At 45.1% G+C, this 19640-nt stretch overlaps 1 protein-coding gene across 2 annotated transcripts in view; it reads right to left on the bottom strand.

The window, feature by feature from the left end:
• Positions 1-8587: 8587 nt before the first annotated feature.
• Positions 8588-19640, bottom strand: part of LOC143986530 (asialoglycoprotein receptor 1-like) — a 53982-nt gene continuing 42929 nt past the window's right edge. For both annotated transcript variants that reach the window (XM_077484887.1, XM_077484888.1), the window contains exons 9-10: positions 9798-9904; positions 8588-9152 (exon numbers count right to left, since the gene is read on the bottom strand). In XM_077484887.1, coding sequence (XP_077341013.1) covers positions 9005-9152; positions 9798-9904 — 255 coding nt within the window. In that variant the 3' untranslated portion in view covers positions 8588-9004. The remainder of the gene's footprint in view (positions 9153-9797; positions 9905-19640) is intronic.

Here is a 19640-nt window from a genome sequence, read left to right as displayed (position 1 = left end):
ATGACATCATCACCTGTAGGATCCTGGCTCTTTACTCCTCAGCCTTGGAACAATAGAATGACTTAATCACCTGTAGGATCCTGGTTCTTTACTCCCCAGCCTTGGAAGAATTGAATGAAAGCATCACCAGTAGGATTCTGTTTTTTTACCCCCCCCCCCATCCTTGGAAGAATGAAATGACAGCATCACCTGTAGGACCCTGGCTCTTTACTCCTCAGCCTTGGAACAATAGAATGACATAATCACCCATAGGATCCTGGTTCTTTATTCCTCAGCCTTGGTAGAATGGAATGGGTTCATCACCAGTAGGATCCTGGTTCTTTACTCCTCAGCCTTGGAAAAATGAAATTACATCACTATCAATAGGTTCCTGGTTCTTTACTTCTCAGGAAGAATGTAATAACATATTCACCAGTAGGATTCTGTTTTTTTTTACCCCTCAGACTTGGAAGAATGGAATGACATCATCACTGGTAGGATCCTGGTTCTTTACTCCGCAGCCTTGGAACAATAGAATGACATAATCACCCATAGGATCCTGGTTCTTCATTCCTCAGCCTTGGTAGAATGGAATAGGGTCATCACCAGTAGGATCCAGGTTCTTTACTCCTCAGCCTTGAAAGTATGGAATTGTGAAGGGTTAGCTCGGCAGCGGGTGTGTGTGACCCCCTGGATGGGTTCACAATACAAAATTAGGCACAGCAGACAGCGTTGTAGGTGGAAAAAACAAAAGGTGCGGTTTTATTTATGCTACATGCAGTGAAAAATATAACAGCCAAACAAAAAATAAAATAAAACATGAAATAAATCCTGGTCAGCTTGACCTCTAATTACACACATGGATTCCCTGTCTAACAACTGAGTGCAGCCTTGTGCAGCACCAGTCCCTGTCCCTGTCTCTGTTGTAGAGGTTTGCCCCACAGGCGTTAACTCACCGCACAGAACAGGTGTCACACTCCCCAGTCTATACAACACAAAACTGGTTCCAGGATGGAGCATCTCCCTAAGCATGCTGGGGTTTTTTAACTGTAACTATGGATCTGAACCTGCAACCTCTGCCATGTTTGGTAGTATCTCTTCTTGCTGAGCCACCTGAGATGCTCTTTTGTTTATAAACCTCTTTTATCTACAAGCCTCTTTTATCTATTAACCTCTTGGATCCTATCCTCTACCTTTCAAGGAAAATCATAGCCTGGTCTGGTAACGTCATTCTCTGAGACCCTAGTCATTCACATAAAATGAGTCCAAGGCCATTTCCAGAAGGGTTGATCAGCTTCAAAGTGTCTAAATATGGGTGAGATTCCATCAAACAATTATAAGGGAGGAAGAAACACATTCCTTTTTCCAGCCACTCTCAGTATTTATCATTGGAGGTTGTACAGATTCATAGGTCATCGGGTCATGGTGAAACCTTGGAAGTAGCACAATATTTTCTGATAAGAGTATCCAAACTGACTGCGATATAAGCACAGCGTTCAATCCCTGTTGAAGGCACTGGTCATGGTACTGCAATGGTGGCCGATAACAGCTTGATGGGTTTCCTGGTGGGTATCAAGGAACTGGTTAGTAGCTTTGAAAAGGATGACAGGGTCTCTGCTGGGCCGGCAGCGGCTTGGGTACCTCTGTTGGGGGGGGGGGTGGGGTGTCCCTGACGCCTGAGGGGGAGACGAATCCCCCAACGGCAACGGTGGTGCTTGTGGTGGTTGAGAGCATGGTGCTTGGGCAACAAGCGATTGCAAAAGCCGTGGGGGATGCTGTGAACAAACAAGACGTCATCCGTTTGGCGGATTACGCAAAATGCGAGGTGTATGTTTGTGTTGAGGGGCCTCTGGAAGTGCATGCAGCCTGAAGTCCAGGAAAAAATCTGGAAGGGTATGTGGAGTATGTGGAGATCTTTTTTCACTGCTGCCGTTAGCAAAATTTTATTTGGATAGGGTGAAGCTGGACAATTCCAAAAAAGAGGACGAAGAAAAAAGGAGGTATAGGCTAATCCCCCGGATGTTTGCTAATTGGCTGCAGGCATTCGCTATTATGGCTAGTGTCATTGGGGAAAAGAACACTGAATATTATTCAGCGCTCTTTTGTTACCTGGATTCAGTGGGTGAAGCATACAGAGTCTACGGGGGCACGGCATGGCTGAGATATGATGAGCAGTTCCGTCAGCGGAGGGCGATATGTCCATAGTTGAGATGGGACCACAAAGATATCAGCCTGTGGATGCGCCTCATGACCTCGGCGAGGGCCCCGAGTCAATTTTTTGCGGGGGGGGGGGGGCGGTGGACCGTCTTCCCCCGGATAATCGGCCAGCAAAAAAAAGGGGGCATGTTGACAGTATAAAGAGTGATCCTGCAAGTTTGGTGGAACGTACCGTTACAAGTGCTCAGGTTGTAGAGGGGCCCACCCTCTGTCCAGATGTTTCAAGCACGGAAAAGGTCATTCCGGAGAGGCTGCGCACAAGTGGGAGGATGCCGGTGATGGTGGAAAGGATGTGGGCTTTCCTTGGTAGGTGTCCAGATAGAAAGGCAGCCCAATTGTTAGAAAGGGGCTTTTCATAATTTCATAAGGGTTTAGGATACCATGTACGTTGGAAGTGGTTCCACCGTTGTCTCGCAATTTAAGATCGGCCATGCAACATTGGGATGAAGTTTCAGAGAAACTGCATTAGGAAGTTTCATTGGGTCACATGGGGGGCCCCTTTTTTATACGTGCCATTGGCCGATTTGGTGGTGTCCCTATTGTGGGTAGTGCCAAAGAAGGAACACAATAAATGTAGGCTCATTCACCACCTTTCATTTCCAAAAGGGGGGTCGGTCAACAATGCCATTAACCCAGAGGAATGTACAGTGAGTTACACCTCGTTTGATGCGGCGGTGTGCTGGGTTCGCCATTATAGGCGGGGGGCTTTGATGGCAAAAGCCGATGTTGAATCGGCCTTTCGGTTGCTTCCGGTTCACCCAAAAAGCTTTTGATTTATGTCACTGGAACGATGAGTTCTATGTTGATCAATGTCTTGGGATGCTCCATATCATGTGCATTGTTTGAGCAGTTTAGCTGATTCGTACAATGGGTGGTCAGGGATGTGTCGGGAGTGAATTCTCTCATCCATTACCTGGTTGGTTTCCTCTGTGTGGGACCAGCATCTTCCAAGGTCTGCGCGGTGCTCCCGGCTATGTTGGAGCACATCGCAGATCGTTTCGGCATACCATTAGCACCGGAGAAGACGGAGGGACCCAGCACAGTCATCACTTTTCTGGGCATTGTACTGGACTTGGGGTCTATGGAGTGCCGTTTGCCAGAGGATAAACCGGAGGATCTCAAAAGGGAAATTAAGGGCATGATAGGACTGCACAAGGTTCAGCTCTGGGTGTTGCAATCACTGTTAGGGAAGCTCAACTTTGCTTGTCGGATACTGCCAATGGGGAGAGTATTCTGCCAATGGCTGTCGGCAGGTACGGCTGGGATCAAGTTGCCCAAACACTTTGTGCGCCTGGTTAAGGTGCACAGGGAGGATTTGCGGGTGTGGCGCTCCTTCTTGGAATCCTTCAATGGGAGGGCTCTGTGGATGGTCGGCCCAGTGAGCAATTTTGATTTAGAGCTATTCACGGATGCGACTGGCGCATCAGGTTTTGGGGCCTTCTTTCAGGGCCCGGTGGATCGCGGGTCTGTGGCCGCAGTCGTGGATTGATGCGGGGTTTACAAAAAAATTTGTGCTACTGGATTTGTTTCTGGTGGTGCTGGCACTGGAATTGTGGGGCACATTGATCAGGGATCTTAAGGTGCATTTTTGGGGTGATAACCTAGGGGTGGTGCAAGTGATTAATAGAGTATCTGTGTCATCTCCCCTGGTTGTATGCTGCTCAACATTCGGTGTTGCATTAAATGTGTTTATTTATGCGATGCATCTTGCGGGAATTGAGAATGTCATAGCTGATGCATTATCTCGCTTTTAGTGGGACAGGTTCCGAGAGTCGGCACCGGCAGCGGAACAACAAAGGGTACCCTGTCCCGACTGGTTGTGGAGGATTGCATTGGACAAGTCGCCGGATGGTTTAGGAGGTCGGTGAGTAGGGATGAGCCGAACACCCCCCGGTTCGGTTCGCACCAGAACTTTCGAACGGACCCCACGTTCGTTACGAACGTTAGAACCCCATTGAAGTCTATGGGACTCGAACGTTCGAAATGGAAAGTGCTAATTTTAACGGCTAATATGCAAGATACTGTCCTAAAAAGGGTTTGGGGACCCGGCTCCTGCCCCAGGGGACATGGGTCAATGCAAAAAAAAGTTTTAAAAATGGCCGTTTTGGCGGGAGCACTGATTTTAATGACGATTAAAGTGTTTCTCGTGTTTAGAACAGTCCCTGCACAAAATGACATTAAACGGAAATAACACCATTTAAAACTACTTGCGGTTTTAATGTTATATCTGGTTCCTGCAATATGGATGAAAATCATTCAGAAAAATGGCATGGGTAGCCCTCCCTGCCCATTACCAGCCCCTTTGGGTCTTGTACGCATATTAAGGGGAACCCTGTACCCATATTAAAAAAAGGAAATGCGTGTGGCCCCCAGGCCCTATATACTCAGAACAGCAGTATACAGGCGGTGCAAACAAGACAGGGACTGTGTAGGTTTGTTGTGTTAAGTTGAATCTGTTTGTCATTTTCAACTGGTACATTTTTAAAGTGTAGCTCCAGTCAAAAAAATCTATTTTTAAGCTTTTTGGAAAACATAGGGAAGGGTTATCACCCCTGTAGAATTTGTTTTGTCGTCCATCTTTTTTCATCTCACTTGCTGTTGTCTCCTTGCGTTTGCAAGTAGGAGATGTTTGTAAGTTGGATGTTTGAAAGTAGCGGCCTGCCCTATATGCTCTGCAGAAATGGCGGAACAAGGTGTTGGTTTTGCCACAACATTGTAAGCCCTCAAAGTGACTCTTGGTGGGCGCTGGAGCGCCCTGCTGTGAACGATTATATCAAGAATTGTAATTACATGCCATTGTTGAACAGTGGTAGAAAAATTGACCTTTGGTGGTTGTGGTGCTGGTGCCACAACACTATAAGTCCTCACAGTTACTCTGGGTGGGCACAGGAAGGGGCCCTCCTGTGAAATATTATATCAAGAATTGTAATTAAATGCCCCTGTTAAACAGGGGAAGAAAAATTGGGCCTTAGGCACTGGTGCTGGTGCCACAACACTGCAACCTCTGCCATATACTCTAGTTTTATTGCAGGAATTAGCCCTGTTTTATTGCAGGAATTTGCAGGAAATAACCCCAATTGGGCTCAAATAGAGAACAGCTATGTAGGTGGATTATAGCGGTATGTACTGGGTACAGAGCACGCAAACAGCACGCACTATCTCCTAACACTACTGACTGCAAGCTCTATTATTAAAGATAGATCACTAGCTATATAGGTGAGGTGAATATCACGGTGTATACTGCGGTCAGGGCACGCAGACAATAACCAGAAAACAGCAGAGATAAAGGGGTATATACAGATGTATACTGTGCTGTGCTGGAGGCACACACAACTTCCAATAACTCCTGCAGATGGCAATTGGGCTCAAATAGAGAACAGCTATGTAGGTGGATATAGCGGTATGTACTGGGTACAGAGCACGCAGACAGCACGCACTAACACTACTGACTGCAAGCTCTATTATTAAAGATGGACCACTAGCTATATAGGTGAGGTGAATATAGCGGTGTATACTGCGGTCAGGGCACAGACAATAACCACTACACAACAGCAAGATAGGAAATCAGCCAAAAACGATTGGTGTGTAACTGTGTTGAAGGTACACAGAACACCCACTGCTTTAGATGCCAACACACTACACGAGGCCGCCTCAAAGGCGGCCTTATATAGTGTGGGGCGTGCACTACACAGCCTGAGCTATGATTGGCCACAGGCAGGATGCCTGTGGCCAATCATGGCTCTCCTCGCTGCTGGCGCTGCGATTGGCCAAGCATGCGGGGTCACAGTGCATGCTTGGCCAATCATGAGCCAGCAATGCACTGCGCCATCGCAGTGCATTGTGGGCCGTGCGCGCCACACGAATTTTGACGCGAACGGACCAAGAGTTCGGATTTCACCGAACGGACGAACAGCCAATGTTCGAGTCGAACGTACGTTTGACTCGAACACGAAGCTCATCCCTATCGGTGAGTGAGGCTACATGGGCTGCGTATAACAAGGTATGGAAAGAGTGGTTGGTCCGGAGGTGAGGTTGCTGGTCTTGTATTTTATTTTCAGGCACATGGAGGATGGGCTGTCAGGGTCCGCTATGAATAAGAAGATGGCAGGATTAGCATTTCTGTTCAAGTGGCAAGGGCTGCCTGATTTTACTAAGGATTTCTGGGTGCACCAGGCTTTAAAAGGGGGTTCTTACCCTATTCTTTCCTCCCCTCTCTAATTTCTTTCTCCTCTCTTGCCCCCTCCTCAATGCGTTCTTCTCTCCCTTCCTGCCACCTCTCTCCTCCCTCTCTTGACCATTCTTTCATCCCCTCTACTCCAAGCTCTCTCTCTCCCTCCGCCCAGCACTCTCCTCCCATTCTCCAAACTCTCTTCACCACTCTCCCCCAGCTTTTCCCTCCCCTACCTTCCAGTGCTCTCCTCCATATCCTCCCAGCTCTCTCATGCCATCCTGCAAGCTTTCTACACCACCTTCCTCTAAGGTCTCCCTCCTCCATTCTCTCTACTCTCCCCTCTTCTTCCTCCCAGCTCTCTCCTCCTCTTCCTCCCAGCCCTCTCCTTCTCTTCCTCCTCATCCTCCCAGCTCCCTCCTCCTCTTCCTCCCAGCTCTCTCCTCCTCTTCCTCCCAGCTCTCTCCTCCTCTTCCACCCAGCCCTCTCCTTCTCTTCCTCCTCATCCTCCCAGCTCCCTCCTCCTCTTCCTCCCAACTCTCTCCTCCTCTTCCTCCCAGCTCTCTCCTCATCTTCCTCCCATCTCTCTCCTCCTCTTCCACCCAGCCCTCTCCTTCTCTTCCTCCTCGTCCTCCCAGCTCCCTCCTCCTCTTCCTCCCAACTCTCTCCTCCTCTTCCTCCCAACTCTCTCCTCCTCTTCCTCCCAGCTCTCTCCTCCTCTTCCACCCAGCCCTCTCCTTCTCTTCCTCCTCGTCCTCCCAGCTCCCTCCTCCTCTTCCTCGCAACTCTCTCCTCCTCTTCCTCCCAGCCCTCTCCTTCTCTTCCTCCTCTTCCTCCCAGCTCTCTTCTCCCTCCTCCATAATCTCTCCTCCTCTCCCCTTTTCTTCCTACCAGCTCTCTCCTCCTTTTCCTCCCAGCTCTCCCCTCCTCTTTGTCGCTGCACTCTTCAACCTGCCCCATACTGTCTCCTCCTCTCCCCTCTTCTTCCTCCCAGCTCTATTCTCACTTCTCCATATTCTCTTCTCCCCTCCTCTCATCTAGCTCTGTCATTCCTACTCATTTCCCTCTCCTTTCCCTTTCTCCAAGTTGTCGTCTCCTCCTCCTTGCTTTCTCATCTTTCTCCTACCAACTCTCCCTTACCCCTCCATTCCATTCCTGTCTCTTTTCTCCTCTTGTCTCAGCTCTCTCCTCCCCCTCTAACAGCTCCCTCCTCCCTTCCTCGTAGCTTTCTTTTCCCCCTCCTCCCAGTTCTCTCCTCCCTGCTCTATCCTCCCCTCCCCCGAATGTCTCTCCTTCAATCTTTCTCTTTCCCTTTTTTTTCCAGCTCTCCTCTGAGCTCACCCTTCCCCCTCCTCCTAGATTTCCTCTCCCTCCTACCATCTTTCTTCTCCCTCTCCTCCCAGTTCCTGAATTTGGCTGTGTGACGGAGTCACTTTGGGCGGGGGGCCCGTGAAAACCAGAATCCCTTGGAGTGGTTGGGAAAACCTTATTTCAGCTCCCCATGCACCTCCTATGTCTAAGTCCCCCTGTGTCTCTAATAGGGGCACAGGAGGACCAAGAAATCCAGTCTGATCTGTACTAATCTGTATAGCCACTCTGAAAAGTTGTATGTATACACAGTGCCTTGCGAAAGTATTCGGCCCCCTTGAACTTGTCAACCTTTTGCCACATTTCAGGCTTCAAACATAAAGATATAAAATTTAAATTTTTTGTGAAGAATGTATATATATATATATATATATATATATATATATATATATATATATATATATTGTATATTGTATATTGTCTCATTTTGTTGTGTACACTTTGCTGGGTCGTTTGGGGTGTGGCTGTATTCCAATGTTCTATTGTGTCTGTCTGACTTGGATATTATGGGATGTGTATGTAGATTAGCTGTGAGATTAGTGGGGGTGAATTCCTCCAACAGCTCTCACTGCTGATTGGACAGTCTACCCTACCTGGAATGCAAAGGGGGGGGGGGGGGATTGCCCAGAGTATTACCTGTCTTTTCAATAAAACAGTCCATGTTCAGCAACCAAACGAGTATTGTCTTGTTTTGTGGTTGTCAGTGGCTGGAATATCTGATATCTATATTCAGACTGGGAGGAAGCGGTATATGACGAAAGTACTCAAGCGGAGTGTGGGGACGTTTCGTTACAGGCTGTGATAGGTGCTCGCCAGAACATTAATATTAACAGAATGTTCAGCCCTTCCCAGACATCACCAGACAAATAACTTTATTAATACTCATCATCCACACATAAAGTGCTTTGCATATTGTTGCCACTATATAAATCCAGTATATTATTAATACAGAAAAACAACACATTTCCAATAAAAGAGGTAAGGGACGTTATCAAGAATCTCCACCCCCGAGGAGTTCAGCTCTGCTCAGAATATTCTCTGATATCCAGAAGGTGCAGCTGAACTGTTGCTGCAATAGAACGCATGACAAGAATCCCTCTACTTATTACTGTACTGTGATTGGACACCTGGAGATACTATTGATCGTCAGGCACTACAAGCTCCAGCATGTCCTGCATTTTAGTATTTTATTAGTAGAATCATCACTGTAATGTAGCAGAGGAGAAGAAGTGATTAGTAGATGAAGATGTCAGATGTTCTCCTCCGAGCAGGTCAAGGCATTTTCTTCTCGCAGATGTATGGAAAGATCCTGGAACAATGATCATCATTCCAACCATTTGAGTGTTTCACTTGAGCGCAATCTTCTCCTCCTTCGAGACCATGACCGAACCAATTATCAGGCTGATCAGGTTGCCAGAACCTGCAGGAACCAAGGGAAACAGTGACTGGGCCAAGCTCTTTACTGACCAGAACTGACGGCACGACCTATACAGAAATGAAGTCTAAGCCCTTATACACACGATCGGAGATTCCGACGACCAAATCCGTCGGATTTTGTGCGTCGGATTTTGTCCGAAACTGTTGTATACACACGGGTTGGACAAAGTTGTCGGAAAATCCGACGTGATGATGTTATTTCGTTACAACAGGACTACGTTCAGGCTAGTAGCCAATAGCTTTGGTGTAGGAGTTTGATCTGAGCATGCGTGGCACTTTGTCCGATCGGAATTCTCTACACATGACCGGAGTATGTCCGATCGGAGCATTTTGTTGGAAAATATTTCCGGCAAGTTGGAAAAATTTGTCAGACGGATATTCCGACAGAAACAGTCCGATGCAGACCACACACAGTCGGAATATCCGACAAAACGCTCTGATCGGACACATTCCGACTGAATCTCCGACCGTGTGTACAAGGGCTTAAAGAGCTTACTAACCTAAAGAGATCAACCAAGAATAATCCCAAAAAGAAAAACACATCTGATAAATAGTAAGAGCATTCCATTTACAGAGCAAAGTCTGGGGGGAATTTAATAACTGGTGGGGGGGTGGGTCAGTGTCTTACTTTGGAGTGACATCATAAGAAGTCCCGTCCACCCATTTCCAGGATCCTTCCGCATCTGTGAGACCGATCCACGCGGTCTGAGTTTGTGTAAAGTCATAAAGAAAATTCTGTGAAAAGATAAAATATACATAATGATACAGTGTTTATGTCTACTCTTATAGTATAGCTCTGACATGTTCTATAGTGTTGTACAGAGAACATTGGGCCAGTCACATCAGTCTCATAATCACAGGTGACCATACATGTTACCAATTTGTACACAGAAATGCTGCATGTTTCGCTACATGTTTCGCTCACTTGAGCTTCTTCAGGATGTTGCAGCGTTTACAGTTAAAAGACTGAAAAATAAATAAATAGAATAATCAAGTAAATAAATTACCAATTCATTTTTATGGATTCAATTTACTTGATTATTCTATTTATTTATTTTTCGGTAGAATAATCAAGTAAATAAATAGAATAATCAAGTAAATAAATTACCAATTCATTTTTGTGGATTCAATTTACTTGATTATTCTATTTATTTATTTTTCGGTAGAATAATCAAGTAAATAAATAGAATAATCAAGTAAATAAATTACCAATTCATTTTTATGGATTCAATTTACTTGATTATTCTATTTATTTATTTTTCGGTAGAATAATCAAGTAAATAAATAGAATAATCAAGTAAATAAATTACCAATTCATTTTTGTGGATTCAATTTACTTGATTATTCTATTTATTTATTTTTCGGTAGAATAATCAAGTAAATAATAGAATAATCAAGTAAATAAATTACCAATTCATTTTTATGGATTCAATTTACTTGATTATTCTATTTATTTATTTTTCGGTAGAATAATCAAGTAAATAAATAGAATAATCAAGTAAATAAATTACGAATTCATTTTTATGGATTCAATTTACTTGATTATTCTATTTATTTATTTTTCGGTAGAATAATCAAGTAAATAAATAGAATAATCAAGTAAATAAATTACCAATTCATTTTTATGGATTCAATTTACTTGATTATTCTATTTATTTATTTTTCAGTAGAATAATCAAGTAAATAAATAGAATAATCAAGTAAATAAATTACCAATTAATTTTTATGGATTCAATTTACTTGATTATTCTATTTATTTATTTTTCAGTCTTTTAACTGTAAACGCTGCAACATCCTGAAGAAGCTCAAGTGAGCGAAACATGTAGAGAAACATGCAGCATTTCTGTGTACAAATTGGTAACATGTATGGTCACCTGTGATTATGTACCACCTTTTGTACTCTAGTATTTGATGTATATATACATATTTTCATACAAAATTATTTTCTAATTATGTTGGTTTTTATTATGTATCTGTATTCCAAATAAAACTGTATTTGTTTTATCTTACTGTTGGCATGTGACTGTTTTGCCTCCATAATCGGTACGGTTTAAAAATCCCGGGGGATTGGTTACCCTCCGACCCCTTTATCCCTTTCCTCTTATCTTTAAAATTTATATTCTGGGATGTGGTAGCACTTTATCTCTGATCAATTCATCTATTCAATCAAGTGTACTCAAGATAAGTGTCTACAACCTAAGGTGAGAGACTCTGAGTTGAAACACGAATGGGGCTTTATTAGCACCTTGCATGGACAATTTAAAGAAGTAGAAGCTATAATTCAAAAACATTGGGATGTACTAAGATTGGATCGTTCACTTAGGGATGTAATTCCCGCAGAAGCCTCAGTTTATCTACAGACGGAATCCATCCTTTGGTGACAAAATTGTCAAGAAAGTATTAGATCCCTCCCCTCCCGACCACGCATGTTTTGGGATCGGGCCGGGCCGTAGGTCCAAATCTTGTAAGTCGGTACATACACATCTGATGAGGGGTATTGACCAATTTACTTCTACAGGGGAATGGCGGATCGTTCAAAATAGAACAGTTCATTGCATGTATAACGACTCATGTCGTGTATGTGCTTCAATGTCCCTGTGGGCTTCTGTATATTGGTAGGACCAAGAGAACGCTGTCTAAAAGAGTGTCAGAGCACATTTACAATATTTCTATAGGGTACAGAGACCATAGACGCAAACATAATTGTCATGGTAATGCAGTGATCTTCCTGTGTTTGCTTACCTCCCCTCATGTGTTCAGAATAAGAGGCCAGCCACTTCCACCTGGTGGTTTTTATAACCTCTCCTCTAAGCATGGCTCCACCCCAGGCCCTATCAGGGAGCCCTATATTAACCTGTGCACTGCAGGCCATCAGTGCTGATCAACCTTTGTGTATTGTGTGTTTAGGTTCCTGTTACCTGCCGTGTGCTCTTCTACTGTTTTCCGTTACCGACTTTGGCGTGTCTTTGACTATCCCTGTTTGCCTGTGATCCAGACCTTTTGGCGTGTCCCTGACTATTCTTGTCTGCTTGTGGCCCCCGACCTTGGCTTTGTCCCTCACCATCCCTATCCTCCTGTTGCCTACTGTGGGTGTGAGCTGGGGGACCCTGGGGGTCGCAACCTGGAGCCAGTTGCAGCCAAGTCCATCCTCACCACTCGAGGCTCTGGTGAACACCTGCTGGCTCTTAGCCCTTGTACACACAGTCGGAGAATCCGTCGGAATGTGTCCTATCGGACCGTGTTGTCGGATAATCCGACTGTGTGGGGTCTGCATCAGACTGATTCCGTCGGAATATCCGTCGGAACACAATTTTCCAACTTGTTGGAAATATTTTCCGAGCAACTGGTTCGATCGGACATACTCCGATCATGTGTAGAGAATTTTGATCGGACCAAGTGCCACGCATGCCCAGATCAAATTCCTACATCAAAGCTATTGGCTACTAGCCTGAACGTAGTCCCATTGTAAAGAAATGACGTCATCACGTTCTGAATGATCGGATTTTTCGTCAACTTAGTCCGACCCGTGTGTATGCAACAGTTTCGGACAAGATCCGACGGACAAAATCCGACGGGCAAAATCCGACGGATTTGGTTAGCAGAATGTCCGACCGTGTGTACAGGGGCTTAGACTCCGCACCCCCAGGGAATCCTACGCTCTAACCCCGGTGGGATCTGTCTCCCATCTGCAGCAGTCAGCCGTAGGGTCCACAACCTTGCGGTGCACTCCTGATCCCTACGGTGTGCATCTGTCACCTCGCCTCAAGGTGACCTGACAATAATAGGGACCCTAGTGGGCTTAAATTTTGGGGTTATAGACAGAATCTTCCCCTCATGGAGGGGGAGTAATCTGGTGCTTGAGGTATCCAAAACGTGAGACCAAATGGATTTTTCGGACCAATACTTTAAGCCCTAATGGCCTAAATATAGAATTAGACCTGAACTGCTTTATCAGTGACTACTGATGAATAGGTTCGGGACTTTTTGAAATTAGTCATGATTCACCACTGAGTTTTCCGCCATTTTGTCAATATATTTTATCCTTATTTTTATTAATTTTTTTTTGTTGTACGTGATTTCATTATTCAAGATTTTATCTATTTCGGTCCACAGGGGGACTTTGAGTCTTTTTGAGGGCTGTGTATCTATTACCATTTTGGTTTATTTGGATTAGTTTATCGGCTTATTTATCTGTATAAATTAATTTTATCAGGGATCGGAATTTTCTGCTGCATGGTGATGACGCATTCTCACAGACTACTGCATTTAATATACATTTGACGCTGGCGCGCGTTGGCGCTTTATGGCATATTATCAACTATTACTCGGGTGCATTTGAGTAATTTTTTTAAGTATGAGTATAGTTGAAGTAGGACTGACTGTTGGTCTGTTCAGGCTAGCAGGTCCTATTATAGGGTAATACAATCATCTCTGAGAAGCGTTACCGAGCGTTGACGATGTGGTAGTAATGATAATGGACCCCTGTTAGTTCGGGTACTTCTCTGCATATTAGACATGGGCGCCGTCAATAAATTTGTTTCAGAAATATTTTTATACGGGGACCGGCGCCACTGTTAATTGACTACAATGGGGTGTGTGTACAAAAAGTGAGTACACGCACACCACTGGCCTCCAGAAGAACACAATGGTTACCAAGGTAGGTATCAAGCCTGTCCAAAAAAGTATATAAATTGCAAGGGAGGAAAGGGGAAAATACAAAACAAAACCCTTAAAGTAACCTCTACTGATATAAATTACTAGTAAGGTACCAGTGTCACTGATGATGCACACCCGTACCTATAGTCAACCAGTAGGGTACCACAGATAATAGCTATACATACACAAATCTAGACACATACATAAACATTACCCAAAAACCTCAGGAGTTACTGCTAAAGTGCATAAAGTACAAAAATATATACATAAAGTGCAAAGGTGGTATACAAAGTATAATCATTAACCACTAGGTTAGTAAGTGTATTGTAAAGTGACCACAGTAGAGTTAATTGGAACTAAAAATACAGTAAAAATACAGTAGAAACAGTGCACAGTGCCCTCAAAGTAAACTAATTAATAAATACAAACGTAATAATAAAAGATGTGAAAAAATGTGAAAAATTCTGAAAAAATAAAAATTTATATGATAAACAATTCACAAAAAATTCATAGAAAAACCCCAAAAATAGTTCATGTATAGCCAAAATGGCAGTCTCCTACGCAGTGCAGTCCAAAAATCAGATAGAAGAAGAACAAAATTATTAATTGTCCACAGATTCTTCAAATAGGTGCAGTAGGTGAAAGTGACTGGTGCTCAAGAACATCAAATTCAGGTGACTTCCGTGCTCACCCCCTTAGCTCCCCACTCACCGGAACTATGAGCCCACGAAGGGCAATCAGGCCTGTAGAAATCACACAGCAAGCGTCGGTACGCAGAAGAAGGATTTGAAGAAGATTGTATTCCACTCTCTTCCTGATGTACAAAAATATTTCTGTTACCGGTTGCATCCCCTTTTGGGGCTGCGATTTATAGGGGTGGCGACACTGTTTGTGTGTCCTTCTATTTACGTCCTAGTCTCATCCTAGCCTCCGTAGCGCGGTCTGGGGTCTTTGAGACCTGAGTATTTTTTATTTTTTAATAAATTTGTTTCGTTCTGTTCCGTTTCGATTCGTAATAAAATGAATTTGTACTTCGTATTTCGTGTCCGAAATTCCGTTCTGTTTCGTACGAAATACGAATTGTCGTTAGGTTCGTTAACGTGTACGAACGTTCTTTACGATGAATTTAAAGGTAAAAATATATACCTCAATATGACAGCCGATGCTGATGGAAGTTTGGTTTTTATCCGAAATGCCGAAATTCCGTTGAAGAATTTCCTATCCGAAATATGAAGTTTCATTATATGAGAAAGAGATTGTCTGCCATGCACCGCTGGTCCAGTTTGCGCCTGCTCCTCCTGGGGCTGCTTATTATGAGGGGCTCCCACCATCCCTGTGCTGTGCTGACTTCCTCCTGGGGCTGTACCTCTGCTGTGCATATTATGAGGGGCCCCCACCATCCCTGTGCTATGCTTATTATGAGGGGCTCCCACCATCCCTGTACTGTGCTGACTTCCTCCTGGGGCTGCTTATTATGAGGGACTCCCACCATCCCTGTGCTATGCTTATTATGAGGGGCTCCCACCATCCCTGTGCTGTGCTGACTTCCTCCTGGGGCTGCTTATTATGAGGGACTCCCACCATCCCTGTGCTATGCTGACTTCCTCCTGGGGCTGCTTATTATGAGGGGCTCCCACCATCCCTGTGCTATGCTGACTTCCTCCTTGGGCTGTACCTCTGCTGTGCATATTATGAGGGGCTCCCACCATCCCTGTGCTATGCTGACTTCCTTCTGGGGCTGCTTATTATGAGGGGCTCCCACCATCCCTGTGCTGTGCTGACTTCCTCCTGGGGCTGCTTATTATGAGGGGCTCCCACCATCCCTGTGCCGTGCTGACTTCCTCCTGGGGCTGTACCTCTGCTGTGCTCAGTATGAGGGGTTTCCACCATTCCTGTGCTGTACTGACATACTGAGCACAGCAGAGGTACAGCCCCAGGAGGAAGTCAGCACAGCACAGGGATGGTGGGAGCCCCTCATAATGAGCACAGCAGAGGTACAGCCCCAGGAGGAAGTCAGCACAGCACAGGGATGGTGGGAGCACCTCATAATAAGCATAATGACTGAGTCGTCGTCGATTCGACGACAACTGATCCGAAATTCGTAAACAAAAGTTCGTATTGCGTACAGAATTCGGACGCACGGCAATTCGTATTTCGGATCCTCCCGAACTTACGAATTTTGGGAAATTCGTACGAATTTGAGATTCGTACGAAACGAATCGCACATGTCTACTGCATATTACGGTAACGGGTGTGGTAAATAATATGAATTAAATTGTTACTATAATGAGAGATTACGTGCTGGTTCTCTAGTAGAATGCTGGTGTCACCAATGCATTTTTTTATGCACATTTTAGTGTGTATATTTTTGTAATGATTTTAGTTCATTGTTTTTGTTCTGTGTTTTTTGGAATTTACATATACATGATATTTAGAGGTATCCTAATGTGTGGTAGGTTATAAAATGAAATATGCACGCAGATTATGTGGGCTTTTGGATTCGAGTTGTTTCGTAGTTATCCAGGACATTGACCTGGTGCACGAAACAGAGCGCCTGGATTTGATTAAGTGAGGAGGCCGGCGGGGTTGTTGATTCGTCCGCCGTCCTTCCTGCTTTTATAAAGGTTTATATGTAGAATATCCTCACCGTTCTGTTAATGTTTGGTATATATGTATAATGTATCCAAGCATAGCCTACGTATGTTTAATGATGAACATGCACGCCAAACGTGTGGGATTAAGGTTTTTTTTTTTCTCCATATCCCGCTTTGGAATAAGCAGGGTTAACGGAGCATTGGTTCCCTGAGCCGGCGTGATGTGATTGGTGAAGAGGTCTGCCGGGGGGGAGTGTTCCGCTGGCCGCCCTTCTCCCTATATATTGTGTATTAGCTGCGCCGCACGGCCACGCCCACAGACAAAGACGTAATGACGAAACGCATATGGGCGTGACCGTGCAGCTTTGCATCATCGCAGCAGAGAGAGCTTGTCTTCCCAGGACCCGCCACAGATACTGAGACCGTTTTTCAACATTGTGATCCGGACTGTGGTGAGATAAGACTAAGCACTGCTGGCGACATTTAATGCGATATGAGAGCTTTCTATTTTGTACGTATGTTTTTAACGAGTGTGTACGAGTTTGCCTATTAAAAACAGTTTGCACTATGCACTCCAGAGGAGCTTACACTCTAATGCCCCCTCCCCCCACAGTCACATCAGTCTCTGTATCATAGAAGCTTACACTCTATTGCCCCCCTCCCCCACAGTCACACACTATTATTATTATACATTTATATAGCTCTGACATATACCGCAGTGCTGTACAGAGATCACTGAGCCAGTCACATCAGTCTCTGCACCAGAGGAGCTTCTCCACCAGGTGGTGCTGTTTTGCAAGGTGCTGTTGGCTCACTCTACTTTAGTCTCAGCTAGAGGAAACATCAAGCCTGGGTCTGTCCTGCAGGCTTCTCCCCCAGTCCCCATGCAGTGGGTGGGGGGAGATGAAGGTGGAGGCTCTCCAGAGGCACTGAGGCCTACTTCATGTGCTCAAGCTGCAATGGATCCTGGGCCTGTTCTTATGCAAGAGGAATCCTTACCAGTCTTCTAGGATAGAGTGGTGAATAGACTTCGCCGCATTGCTAAGGAGGAACAGAAACTTGCTGTCATGAAAGGAGATCTCAGGAAAAAGAAATCCCTGCACAGTAAGTCTGGAAACAGTAAGAGGGAAGTCTCCAAGCTGAAGTCTCTGGCAGAGACATTGAAAAAGCAGGAGAAGTTAGTCACCTCTCTGAAGTAGAGCAGCGGTGTGTTCAGAGAAAAGTGTGAGAATGATGAGAGATTCCAACAGATGAATGAAAGTGTCTGAGCCAGTACCAGCCAGAGGGGGGATTCCAGAGCAATGGCAACAGTATGGATGAGGGGTAAGGAAGTGGCCTCACATGGTGGCCCCAGTGCTACCCCGTCTCAGGATCTGTCATGTCTGAGTCAGTATCCACCCCCCTCCCTCCTCAGCAGCCTGGGTCATCTCAGGAGGAGGTTGAGGAAAATGGCGGATTGCGGCAGGCCATTACAGAAAGTGAATCTCCCTTGAGAAGCACTGACTCGTCAGATGAGGATCATGATAATGGGGTGCTTGCTAAAAATCTCTCTCAGTGTGTGGAGGACTTTCCCGAGATTGCATCTGCCAACAGATCCTTACAATCAGCAGGGAATGCAGGAGGAGCTGGCTGTGAGGAGTCCCACATGGACTCTAACAGTGCAGACCAGGATTGTTGCATGAACATTGAAACTGCAGAGCAGGAGGGCCGTATGAACGCTGAAACAGCTGGTGTTTTTTCTAAACAGAAGACTTTACTTGATGACGGGGCTGCTGGTATCTGTGATTCTTCTGGGACTATGGTGAGCGGGACTATTGTGCTGGAATGGAGGAGGGAGAATCAAGTGGTGGGCAATTTACCAATCCAGATTTCAGAGGTTCCTATGCAGCCAGTTAATATTCCTATGCAACCAGTTAATGTGTCATCTGTCCCTGTTAGGAGTTATGCTAAGGCTGTGTCGGGACAAAGTCATGCTGCTGGTGGTGGAATGGAGCCAGTTGTGCGACTTTCACCTAACGCATCTTCTTCCATTAAACATAGGAATGTGGTACAGCTCAGGTGGGAAGGAGGAGGTATTCCACCTATCAGGAGGGTGTTGTGGATAAGATCCTAGCCATGGGATTTAAGACGGAGGATATTTATGCCCTTATCAGTCTGGCTGGTTCCTTTGTATATGATTTGTCATTTGTGTGTCCAGAGTCACTGGATCTGTTTTGGGAGCGGTATGAGCATGTATATGGGGGCCAGTCGGACTGGAAGGGGCTTGTCCCTAAAGTTGTCTCAATACAGCCCTTGATAAAAAATGTGACTATCCTGACAAGGAATGAGTCTATACCCCCCGAGAATTTATGAGAATTTATGGGTTTGGTTGAGGAGGTTTGGTGAAATGTTGTGTCCCCTAAAAACGATTGAGGATGATAGAGGAATCTGGACAGGTGGGTGGTCAGCCAGAATTGGTGGAGGAATTCTTCTGTCTGGATAGAGAAGAGTCTGGGTTGGCGGAGGTTGTACCAGGGAATCTTAGTGTCTCTCTCCCTTCAGAATCTGTGTCTGTGAGGACGTCTGTGGTGTCAGTGTCCCCCCACGTCTGTGGTCTCCCAGTCAGTGTCAGAAAATGTGGTTGTTAAGTCTGTAGCTGCACCTAATGTTTCTCCCCGTGTACAGTGAAGGCAGTGGAGGGTACTTGACCATAATGTATGGTGGTGCCAACCCCTCCTCCTCAGCGTGGCAGAAGTGTGGCTGGAGGTCGGCAGACACTGAGGGGTGGAGTGAGGGATGGATTGGATGATTGTGGAGGGGGAGGTAGGAAGGGGAAGGGAATGAGAGTGGCTGGTGCAGAATGTAAGGTGAATGATGTGGAAGTCGGGGTGAATGATGTGGGGGGAGGGGTTAATGGGGGTGGTTTTGGAATCGCATCCTGATGGCGATTAAATCTCAAAATGTTTCTTAGCCTGGATTGTGCTTAAGTTGAAGTTCGGGGTTTGTAGTCTCTCATTAAAATATATTTCTTCCTACGTTATCTTGTCAGGAAACGGTTTTCTTTACTTGCTAATGTAAGCACGCTTGTTTTTTGCTTAGTTATTTTTGTGTAAATATGTTTTTATTAATGAGCTGTATGTTTGTATGATTTTTTAATAAAAAAAATATTTACACTCTGTCACCTCCCCCACAGTCACACACTATTATTATTATACATTTATATAGCTATGACATATACCGCA

Source organism: Lithobates pipiens, unplaced genomic scaffold, assembly GCF_037356315.1.
Source record: "Lithobates pipiens isolate NorthernLeopardFrog02 unplaced genomic scaffold, aLitPip1_a1.2 Scaffold_167, whole genome shotgun sequence".
Lineage (NCBI taxonomy): Eukaryota > Metazoa > Chordata > Amphibia > Anura > Ranidae > Lithobates > Lithobates pipiens.
This window is presented reverse-complemented; position numbering and strand designations above follow the sequence as displayed.